At 33.8% G+C, this 12,500-nt stretch overlaps 1 protein-coding gene across 3 annotated transcripts in view; it reads right to left on the bottom strand.

The window, feature by feature from the left end:
• Nucleotides 1-12,500, bottom strand: part of LOC118442157 (neurobeachin-like) — a 42,523-nt gene that overhangs the window by 17,692 nt on the left and 12,331 nt on the right. The window contains exon 2 of one of the 3 annotated variants that reach the window (XM_085655317.1): nucleotides 9,523-9,612. The exons of the other annotated variants lie outside the window; for them this stretch is intronic. Coding sequence (XP_085511443.1) covers nucleotides 9,523-9,612 — 90 coding nt within the window. Of the gene's footprint in view, nucleotides 1-9,522; nucleotides 9,613-12,500 lie in introns of those variants that run through there. 3 annotated transcript variants of the gene reach the window in all.

The raw sequence follows: 12,500 nt of genomic DNA, 5'->3' as shown, positions 1-12,500 counted from the left end.
GACGGAGGAAATCGAAGGATGGTTTACCTCCTTCCCGCTACCCCTTTTTCTCTTCTTCTCTTCCTCTATAACCGGAAGCAGACCGTGAAATTTTGAAAAAACGATTCTCGTGTTCTTCTACGTGACATTTATCTATCTGTCTTGTAAAAAAGAAGGGAAAAAAAAGGAAAACAGGAAAAGAAAATTACAATTCGTTCGGATTATTGTCAAAACCCAAAATGGAGATTATTTAATGATTTGATACGTCCAACCTACAGGATAGATTTTATTTATGAATCAATCTTGTTAATTGTAAATGTGTAATTGTATCGAATAACAAACGCGTTCAAGCGTACAACTCCTTAATGTATCTTTCTATGAATTAATAATTAATTATTTGTTTAAGTAATTAATTAAGTAATTAAATAATTAATTGAATTGAATTCAATTTTGTACGATAATGACAGTAAGTGATAAAGAAATACGAGTAGAAAGGGGAGGGCGGGGAGGGTGGCAATAAAATCGATCGTTAATTATTAATTAATTGACTTCTGGATTGCGTCAATATACCGAAAAGCAGTTTGGAGTTACTACCTGGAACATCGAATTCAACGTTTTATACGGTCGTTACCAAGGGTTTACATTATCCGGTACCGCCATCGATGTCACGTACTTATAACTTATGACTCCCCATCCTATCTACAACTACTACCAACATACATACCCTACGTGGCACGCCCCTAATCTCGTTACTAAAAGTCTATTCGACCTTTGAATGGCCACTCGAAAACTACCTACATACTTCAAGTATAACTTAATAGAACACTGTTTAAACGATCATATTGACCATTTCAATCGAAAACGAGAAAAAACAAAACAGAAAAAAAAAGAAAGAAAGAAAAAGAAAAATAGTTTGAAAGAACTAGGTTTTCAATGTTTCTCCAAGGCCAAACGAAAATATATACGTTCGTATGTATATATATATATATATATATATATGTGTGTGTGTGTGTGTGTGTGTGTGTGTATGTGTGTGTATTCATATATATATATATATATATATATATATATATATATATATTCGTCAAATGAAAATGTTTCAACCCCGATCGAGTGGCTTCACTCGAAATCAATAGAACTTGTGCCGCTCCCTGGCATGTATGTATTCTATCGAGCACAGAGTCTCTTAGTAGATATACATAGAACGTTAACAGCGAACTAAAAGCTACCTACAATATAGATAGCTGTACCTCATTCCTCTCCCTTTTCTCTTCTTGTCACTACGCAAAAAGAAAAAAAAAAAAGGATAGAAAAAAAAATAGAAAAAAAAAAGACAAAAAGAAAAAAATCTATGACCCAGCCACATATGGAGATATGTATGTTACTTATGTACATGTACGTGTAGATATATAAAGTTGTACCTACTGTATGTCGAAGTACTCTAACATTTACCTATCGTACATGCAGTACTCTTATCTCAATTCATACAATAATGACTTTCTTCTTTGCTTTATATTTATTTATTTATATATTTTCAACGAAAGATCGATGAGAATTTGTTAATTTTATAAAACGAAGCTTTTTTTCGACAGACGATGTCTGTTGACGAACCTATTTGGTTGCTATGATTGGTTGTATGATAGAAAAAAAAAAATATATATATATATAGAAAGAAAAAAATACAAAAAACAAGAGAGAGAGAGAGAGAGAGAGAGAGATAGAAATTCGAGAAAGGATTAAAACGAAAATGTTCGATCATGGACCGTGTTTCACGAGCGTGACCCAAATAATCCCGCGAACGAGCGTAACGACGATGGTACACGTGTGCGTTTAAATACCGTGAGTTGTATTAACAGTAATTCGTAGGATAATATTATTATAACTCGATTGGGATCGATAGAATGAGTATAGTAACGTCACGTGCCGTAAACTATTGGAATGCGGTTAACAAAAATCGTTTGATAAAAAGCGAATGATCGTTGAAAGATACACGTACATAGATTCATACGTGTACGATTCGGAGATTGACATTTTGAATTTCGAGTCGAACCACGATTCGATTACGAATTTTCATTTGAAATGATCATCTACATATATTAACTGAATATACAAGAAAGAAAAAGAAAGAGAGAGAGAGAGAGAGAGAGAGAAAGAGAGAGAGTGAATGAGTGAGTGATGGAAAAAAGGAGACGGAAAAAAGGAGACGGAAAAAAGGAACGTTAAAAGTGAGAAATAAACAAGACGAACGTTCTCTGAGAGTATAAGCTGGTGGTTAGAACGAACTTTTTAGTGGATATTAACTCACCCCCGTTTCATAACTTTGTTTTATCCCAGAGGTATACTATGACATTTTGAATTTGTCATAGTCAAGAAAATATTATTTTCATGAATATTCAGCATATTTAGTAAAGAAAAAAATATTATTATCACTATCGCGTAGTAAACGACACCAATGTCATTGAAAAAATGTTCATTTATAGATTAACTTGCAATTTTTATTCCATCGCTTTTTATCATTGTTTTATTTCTAACGATCGATGACATGTGTGTGTGTGTGTGTGTGTGTGTGTGTGTGTGTGTTGTATATACCAAATGTATATGTATACCTTGCTATAAGTTATTATAACGTCATACACAAAATATATAGTTCGATGAATATGCAATCAGAATACTATAAGAGACTACGTGCTATGCCTGCACACCTGTCGAACTAGAATAGAGTACAAGAGAGATTATACTAATCCTCATGAGAGAAACTCAGTGTCTACCACTTTCATTTGTACTCTCCAACTAGTAAAATCAAAAAGCAAATATACTATCCTATACAGTTTTATCAGTTACAATGATGAAACGTTGAAAACGTGATGGTAGCATGAGACACACGACTAGGTCATACCTAACGAAGATTAGGAGGTATTACCGTACTCGATTATGCTCTATATGCTTATCTCTCGCCGTTAAACGACAAAAAAAAATAAGAAAGAATTAAACAAAGAATATATATATATATATATATATATATATATATATACACACACATATATACACATATATAAGGAAAATTTATTGACTTTTACTACTTAAAAAAAAACATATTCTTTAAACCATACTCATAGTATACAAAGAATCACAATTTGTAAGATTCTTTATTTACCGTTTTGATTTTCGTGATAAAGACGTGTCTACTAAATCATTATCGTAAAATACAGGAAAAAGAAAGATAGATAAATAGACAGATAATCAGATAGATAGATAGATAGATAGATAGATAGATAGATAGTGAGATAGTGAAACAGTGAGACAGAGAAAGAGAGAGACCTTTATCGATCGAATAAAACCGCGAGCCAACACCGCACGTTAATAAGTAGAAAACGAAGTTTCCCTTGACGGATATTCGAAATGTGGTACGAAGAAAGACGAAAAGAGAAAGAAAAAGAGAGAGAGAGAGAGAGAGAGAACACGAGCCCTAAGGGACGTTCCTACGACTCAAAGTACACCCTTCGACTCTTGTCGACAAACTCATCCACTTATAATCCGTTTATAATCCAATGAGATTCAACGATGGAAAAAGAAGGACTCGTTTCTTTCTCACGAAAGGCCCATCACACTTTTTCACATTTTTATTTCGACGAATGAAAGTTAAATCGCTTCTCCCTATCTACCACCACCCTCCCACTCTCTCTCTCACTTTTTCTCTCCTTCGTTACCGGCACACGATCGCGAGTTTATAAATTTAAATAAAGACATCTATCTTGAATTCAATATCCTTCCTTTCCTCTTCCTCCTCCTACTCCCTGTTCGATCACTGAGATTCGTGAGCTATTACTTAGAAAAAGAAAAGCAAAAAGAAAAAAAATTTTTCTCAGCCCTTTCTCTCTGTCTCTTTTCTTTCCTCTCTCTTTTTATCTAGATAAAGAAACTCATATTTTATAAATCAAATTTATTATTTTCTATCCGTTTTTCTTTTTCTTTATCTTTTTTTTTTTATTCATATGTCATGAAAATAATTATTTATATATCATGAAATTGGTAAGAGTCATTAAATTTTGTAAATGTTCTTTAAAAAAATTTTTTTTTATAAACTGTCATTTGAAAGAATTATATATTTTTATCTTTATTCAGAAATAAACTTTTAATGTAAAAACAAAGAAAAGAAAAAAAAAAGGAAAAAAACCGATAAATTATTCTGTACCTTTCATTACCATAAAAGTCATGTGAAAGTTATTAAATGAATTTACCGATTTGCAAAAAATTGGTTTCAACTTATAATTAAAAAATAAAAGAAAAAAAGAAAAAAAGAAAGAAAGAAAGAAAGAAAGAAAAAAAAGAATAAATGAATGAATAAATGAAAGAAATAAAGATAGGTAGACAGCTTTTGTAAAATCAAGAAAATCGAATCAGCAGATGTACTCGAAGTGATATACTTTTATCTCCAATATCGATTTCGCAGCGTTCGAACGAACAAGAAACAAGAGACGAGAAAAGAAGAGAAAAGAAGAGAAAAGAAGAGAAGAGAAAAGAAGAGAAGAGAAGAGAAGAGAAGAGAAGGAAAGGAAAGGGAAAGAGTATAGGAGGGTTGAATCGAAGTTAAAAATCCGAGTACTCCGAGGGCGTCGAAGTCGAAACGATTTAAGGTTCGAAGCAGAACGACTACTCTTTCTTTGGCCTCATTGTACCGGACAAAAAGTGAAATTGTACTGTGAGAAACGGTAGAGCTCAACAGAAAGAGAAAAAGGGAAAGAGAAAAAAGAAGAGAGAGAGAGAGAGAGAGAGAAAGAGAGAGAGAGAAAGAGAGAGAGAGAAATTGCATATGGCTTGAACGAAATTCCCTTGGTGGAAATTGCGTGGTACGTAATCCACAGCCGGAGACTTTTTCCTACGGGGAATCGCAGCTGTGTGAAAGAATCGAACGAAGAAACGAGCCGTCGCGTTGCATCGCTTCGATCGCTACGACGAATTTCCTAGTCGGAATAAAAACACAAAGAAAAAGGTAGAAGAAAAGAGAAGAGAAGAAAAGAGAAGAGAGAAGAGGAGAGAGAGAGAGAGAGTCAGATGGAATAGAAGAAAACTCGCCGATCAACTCCATTGCAACAGCAGCAGCAGGAGCAACATCAGCAGCAACAGCAGCAACAGCAACACCAGCAACAGCAACACCAGTAATACCAGCAACACCAGCAACAGCAACACCAGCAATACCAGCAACAGCAAGAACAGCAACAGCAGCAACAAATTCGATGGTAATCGTGGCTACAGCTTACCCATATACATACATATATACATATGTATATCTACTTGTAGGTTTTATGATAGGAAAAAGAAAAAATGAAAAAGAGAAAAAAAAGAAGAAAAGAAACGGCAAGAAAAATCGTCGCTTATCTCGGACAATGTTAAATCTTTCGATAAAAAGAAGAAACAGCAGACCCACAACTCTCTCTCTCTCTCTCTCTCTCCCTCTCTCTCTCTCTCCCTCTTGCGAGCACACGGATCCTTCTCTCTTATATCTTCTCCAGCTTATGCGTTTTACGCGCTGTCACAAATAACGCAAATGTTGAAAAAAAAGGAAATAAGAAAAGCGAAGAAAAGAGAAAGAGAAAGAAAAAGAGAGAGAGCCAAAAAGAAAAAATAAAGAGAATATCATGACCGTGTTTTTCTCTATCTCTCTCTCTCTCTCTCTCTCTCTCTCTCTCTCTCTCTCTCTCTCTCTCTCTCTCTTTCTCTCTCTCTCTCTCTCTCTCTCTCTCTCTGTACTCGAGTAGCTGGTACTCGGCGAAAGAACGCGGTTCGCATTCTTATTTTCCTTGTTCTCGTAACTGCCGAGCGAAGTACGAGTCTGTCTGAAACGAAACAAATATTTGTTACTTGTACGAAGTTAGGACAGAAAGAGAAAAGAAAAAAAGAAAAAAAAAAAAAGAAAGAAAAAAGGAATACTCACGTAAATACTTAATAAGTACTATTAGTATTATTTTCCATATTTATGAATTAGAAATTAAACCACCATCCGTCTTCTCAATAAATCCGATTACGTCGTTGTAAAACAACATCAACGACAGCTATATGTGAAAGGATATAATTTTATAAAAAAGAAAAAAAAAAAGAAGTTCTCCGACACAAATATCAATCGTATAAAAACGATCGTATATTTCATTTTAATTGATATCATATCCTTAAAAAAAAAAAAAGAAATAAATAAATCGATTAGATCTTAAACGTTTCATAGAAGAGATGCGAATTAGGCCACATTGTCGTCCTTTAGAATGGAGAAACTATCGGCATAGTAGTTGCCCCGACAAGCATGATATCACCGAGGCGACGTTACAATGACTCGATAGAGACGATGAGCCGCCGTTCGTCGTCTTGCCGTTTGACAAGTCAGTCATAGTCAACGGACAGCATCAAGTCGAGGTAAAGCTATATTACGTACATGGCTTATACATACCCCTATATACATACATACACAGATACAATGTATATATAACGTGGAACCAAGAGTTAGTTCATGCCATCGATCGATGGATCGACTATCCTCTACAAACGTCTTCTATCCAGTAACGTGTCCGTAATACGATCGCGTAATGTTGTCCCGCGTGAGAATCCTCACATTTAACGGAAGCCACGATATTCTGTCTATTCTAATGAATGCCCTTAATTAATGACCATTATCAATCAGCTATTGAAATCAGAAACATCAAGCGTTTCAAATAATTTGATATTCTAGTCATTCATTATTTAACGATTCGTTTCTATAAAAGACTTGCAAAAAACATAATACAAAGAACTAATTGAAAGAGTTGATAAAAGATATTAGAAAATTAAAAAGATTTAGATGTTTGATTATTGATAACGGTATTTATCTTTCTTATCGCGGTTCGCGTTTCAATTTATTTTAATATTTTATTCGTTTCTATTCGAATCTCTTGATCATATTTTTTAAATATATACATATAAAGTGCAATATATAAACGTGAAATTTATATGCGTTACGTGACATTGATACGAGTATTAATGTTAACGAAAAAAGAAAAAAAAAAAGATTTCACTTCGCACGAATCGTCGATTATATTACCACGCTTACGGCCTAAAACTAAAAGTCTCAATACTCACAGATGGAGAGAGAGAGAGAGGAAGAGAGAGAGACAGAGTATCAATAATCCCGTAAGATTTTCAATTAATTTTATTGAAGACGAGGATGGTGATACTGAGTTTGCCAAGTTTAAATTATTCAAAGAACCGCTTTAAATGGAAGATAAGAAACTCGAAAATGTATTATTCCCTCTCTCTTTCTTTCTCTCTCTCTCTCTCTCTCTCTCTCTCTCTCTCTCTCTCTCTCTCTCTCTCTTTCTCTCTTTCTCTCTTCCTCTAAACGTAGAAAAATGTTTTATATAAACGAGAGCAACTTGATAAGACGAGAAAGCATCGAAAAAAATATCTTCTAGCTAGCTGATCCCGTGTGTTTTTTTCCTTAGTTACATAGGTACATATGGGATCTTATGTACGAGAAATGTAAGTACGTCTTACATTTAGAAATTTAACTTAAGAAACGCTTAAAAAACGCTTTCTTCCGCTGGCTGCTTACTCTCTCATTTTTCATTCCTTCTTCCTTTCAGTCTCTGCTGCTGTCATTCCCTCTGAGAGCTGCCACTCCGCCGAATTAAATCCGGTCTTACCCTCGAAATCCATAGATCCAACGAACAACCCTACTTCATCGAATGGTGCACTCGCGTGCATCCATGTACTAAAACTTTATATATACACATACATACATACATACATACATACATACATACATACATACATACATACATACATATATATATATTTGTATATATATATAATAAAATTGTGTGTGTGTGTATGTGTGTAGTGTGGAAAACATAAACGAAAATTGTCTGAAATCACGGCGATCTAAAACAAAAAAGAATAAAATAAAAAAAAAAAAAAAAAAAGAAAGAAAAAAATCAATATCGGCCGTAAGAAAAAATAATAATTATCTAATATTTATTGGGATATCGTTTGAAACGCATTTTCTCGTAAACTATTGACTTGAAATTAAAAAAAGAAAAAAAAAATTAGGAAAGAAAATATAGCATCATTTTTTCAAACAATACGCCACTTGACCCTCGTTGTCATTTTAGATTTTCAAGGGAATTGTCATCCACGTCTGGGAGTTAACCAGAAAGTGAGTAAATTTGTGATAAACATCTGTCTCTCGAAAACAAAATGGACCTGTCTCGATATTTATCAAAAAAATCACTGCATTTCATATTAATCATGATGGACATTTTGTGTGTTTATATACGTGATGTAAAAAATATTAAAATTATATGAAATTCCTGATGGTTTAAAAAATAAAATAAGAAAAAGAGAGCGAGAGCGAGCGAGCGAGAGTCAGAGAGAGAAAGAGAGAAAGAGAAAGAGAGAGAGAGAGAGAGAAACTATATCGATCATAAGAATAAACAATAATTACATAATATTAATAGGAAATATCATTAGATAAATAAGAAAATATAAAAGAACGTGTTTATCCTGAAAACTTTACAAGGAGAGACCTTCTACGATGAACTAGAAATCGATTTTCTCCATCTATCCCATTTTCCGTAATACCAAGACCAAACAACCTTCCTTCGATCACTTCGACATCAAAAGCAAGAAGGTTGGCCCATGCAAAGACATGAGACCTTCCTTCTCTCGGGAAATTCTCACAGAGTTTCTAACTTTCCTCTTTCTCTCTCTCTCTCTCTCTCTCTCTCTCTCTCTCTCTCTCTCTCTCTCTCTCTCTCTCTCTCTCTCTCTCTCTCTCTCTCTCTCATTCTCTGTCTTTCTCCTTTGCAACCTAATATCAGTAAATAACTTTCCTTTTGTACTATTATTTATTACACTTTATACTGAGATAAAAATAACCCAAGTAATTAAGAAATTTTATTTTCTTCTCTCTCTTTCTCTCTCTCGCTCTCTCTCTCTCTCTCTTTCTATCTATCTATCTATTTATCTACCTATCTATCTATCTATTTATCTATGCATTCATCTATCTATCTACCTATCTATCTACCTATCTATCTCTCAATCTATCTCATTCTCTTTATTCAGTATTTGGCACCATTGGTGTTTAAATACGACTAATTATACGGATATGAATTTCATTATTATCTCGCATCTTATTGCACATTTAAATATTCCATATCTTAACATTTTCATTCATCTTCTATTACAATCTGTTATCATTAATAACAAGTCTAAAAAAAAAAAAAAGAAAAAAAAATCCTAGTAATATTCCAAAATAATATTAAATATTCCATATCCTAATTCAATAATTTCATATTTGCCTTCCATAACAGTCTATTTCATTAATAATAACTAAAAAAAAAGAAAAAGAAAAGAAAAGAGAAAATAATCCTAGTAATCAAAAAATATATTTTCTCTTTTTCTCCTCTGTCCATTTATTCAATAGTTCATACAATTGATGTTTGGACACGACTGGTTCCCTCCACGTTAGGGATTTCTCTAGGATCTTGCATCTTATTGTCCGCTTAAGTATTCCGTATCTTTTCAACGTGTGCGCGCGCCGGCTCCTCCAGTATAATTGCCACTCGAGGTTGCGGCATTGCCTTTGGCTCTAGCTCGATACCGCACGAGTGCCTGGGATAGTGAAAGAGTAAGAGAGGGAAAGGGATAGAAAGGGGGATGGTAGCAAAAGCGAGAACATAGAACAAACGCGGGACAGGGGGATTGTACGCGAAAACACGGGTCTCGTGTGGAACGGAAAATCAACCGGGAGGCTGCATCAGCGAAAGTCCGTTCATTCCTTTTTGTACGAAAGAGGGCGCCGGCCTTTATTGACCCATCCGCCTGCAGCTACCGTGGTTACCGGCTAATATCGGCCTAATTACTTTTCTCCCATTTTCCTGAAAGATTAAACGCCGCGACGGATCGACTCGACGAGAGTGGATAAAGCATGAAAGAAAAAGAGAGAAAAAGAGAGAGAGAAAGAGAGAAAGAGAGAGAGAGAGAGAGAAAATAAAAGTTCAATTCGGAACAAGTAAACCGCGAATAAACGTGAATTTTTTCTATCGCAAGTACGAACTTGAAGAAAACTACCAGCGGGCATAGGAAAGGAAAACTAGCGTGTAGGTTTTTAGAACAATGTCCGTGCTGAGTCCGATTGCTCGAGGACGTAGTCTTTGTTGTTCTTTTTTTATTTTTTTCCTATTTTCTCTCTCTCTCTTTCTCTCTCTCTCTCTCTCTCTCTCTCTCTCTCTCTCTCTCTCTCTCTTTCTACTGGAAAAACTAGAACAATGATATTAGAGACGTTTAACGAATCGTACTGTTTTCTCAATAACGCAAGTCGATCGATTTCTTCATCTTATATCAGAAAATATCGATAAATATAATAATAATAATAATAATAATAATAATAATAATAATAATAATAATAATAATAATAATAATCATAATCATAATAATAATCATAATAATAATCATAATAATAATAATAATAATAATAATAATAATCATAATAATAATAATAATAATAATAATAATAATAATAATAATAATAATAATAACGATCGTGACAAAAGATAAATACAATTCTCTATGTTGATTATTTGAATATTATTAGTCAATTCGTGTTTCTTCAAAACAATATTGTCGAGATATTTCTATCTGCTTCTTTGAGAATGATTTTGATTAAGTATACGAGTACATCTATCTTAATGTAATTTGTTTTTACAAAGTTTGGTTGATATCGATGGAAAGAGGGAATGAAAAATTGAAAAGAAATAATAGAAAATTCTTTTCGTTTCCTTAAATAAGTTTCACGCTTTTAAACGAGCTTTCATCGATTGGATTAACGCGTTACATGGAGGGTCACACGCAGCCCTAGTGACCTTTCTTTAACTATAAGAGAAATCATATTTTTCTAATTTCTCTTAACCTTCTCCAATAGGATCGTCGTTCTAAAAGCGTAAAACGTTTTATTGATTCTATTTGAAATGAAAGATGGAACGAAAAAAAGTGGATGTCGCAGAAGAAGGAGGAGAAGGAGAAGAATGGTTAAGCGAAAAAAAAGGAAAGAAAGAAAAAATAAAGAAAAAAAAAAAAAGAAATATCTTACTTTAGCGTACTAGAATTTGACCTATTTACGCGAACTTTCCCAACTTCTATTAGATAAGATTCTCTCAATAGCACGTCGAACATCGACGTTGCTCGACTGGCCGCATTCTTCATGCCAGCCTCACTGGTGATGCTAGGAACACATAAAAAAAAAAAAAAAGAAAAGGAGAGAGAAAAAAGGAAAGGAAAAGTAAAACAAAAAAAATAGAGTAAAAAAATGAAAAGATAGAAAGAGAAAAGACAAATGAGCAACAGAGAGGGAGAGAGAGAGAGAGAGAGGGGGAGTAAAAGAGAACTACAACAGTAAACGCATTTGGATTTGTACCAAACGCTTTCGTCAGCTTGTCTCTATCTCCAATTTTTTCTCCACCAGCTCGAACATGTACATCATTCCCTTGTAGACTGATTTTTCACCCAGAGAATAATATAATAATATGGAACTCACACTTAACTTCATAAAAAAAAAAGAAGAGAAAAAAAATTTAATTCAACAAAACAAAGTTCGTTGTTGCATGGTAATACACTGGCAACAACGGCAACAACAGCAACCGAGTTCGTAATATTTTGCATACATTCTTGACGAAATTATCTTCGCGCACGTTATTTCTTTATTATCTCTTCATTTTCCTACTTTATCTTTTTCTCTTTCTAACTCTCTCTCTCTCTCTCTCTCTCTCTCTCTCTCTCTCTCTCTCTCTCTCTCTCTCTCTCCCTCTCTCTACCTTCCATTCTTGATATAATAATATCTAATAATAGATAAACAATGTATTACGAAAGCTTCGATAATAATCTATATCCTAAAGAATTGTAAACAAGCAAAAAAGACTGCCTAAATAATTTGGAAACTAAATAATATTATATAAATCTTTTTTTTTTTATTAATCCAAATCACTAAAAACTCTTCTTATCTCTGATTGAAATTCCGATCAATTTTCTTTCCTCCTTTCTTTTTTCTATTTTTTTTTTTTGTTTTCTAATTATTTTTTTTAATCACTTTAAAGGGAACTAAATGCAGGTTTCAAGAACTCTTATCAGAGAAAGTACATTCTTTCTCACGCAAAGGTATCCGTGAAATATGCTAAAAAGATCTATTTTTAGGGCCGCCACGACAACGCGTCACGTTTCGCGGCTTATTCGCGAGAAGACACGCGACCTCGAAACGCGACAAGGTATATTGTATATACATATATACGATATCTACATACGATAACTATGTACAATATCTATATACATACGATACACACACACTCACACACACACACACACACACACACACACAAATAATATACGTACAACAGTTTAAATAGATTCCATTTTTTCCACCTTTATATTATCACGATTAAAGTCGGGAACACCTCTCACCCCCCTCACAACTCTCACCTCATCTTAACGTCGAACTACTTTTCATTATC

The sequence above is a fragment of the Vespa mandarinia genome, chromosome 2 (genome assembly GCF_050613455.1).
Source record: "Vespa mandarinia isolate Hongniang chromosome 2, ASM5061345v1, whole genome shotgun sequence".
Taxonomy (NCBI): Eukaryota; Metazoa; Arthropoda; class Insecta; order Hymenoptera; family Vespidae; genus Vespa; species Vespa mandarinia.
Note: the sequence above shows the minus strand (reverse complement) of the source record. Positions and strands in the feature narration are given on the sequence as shown.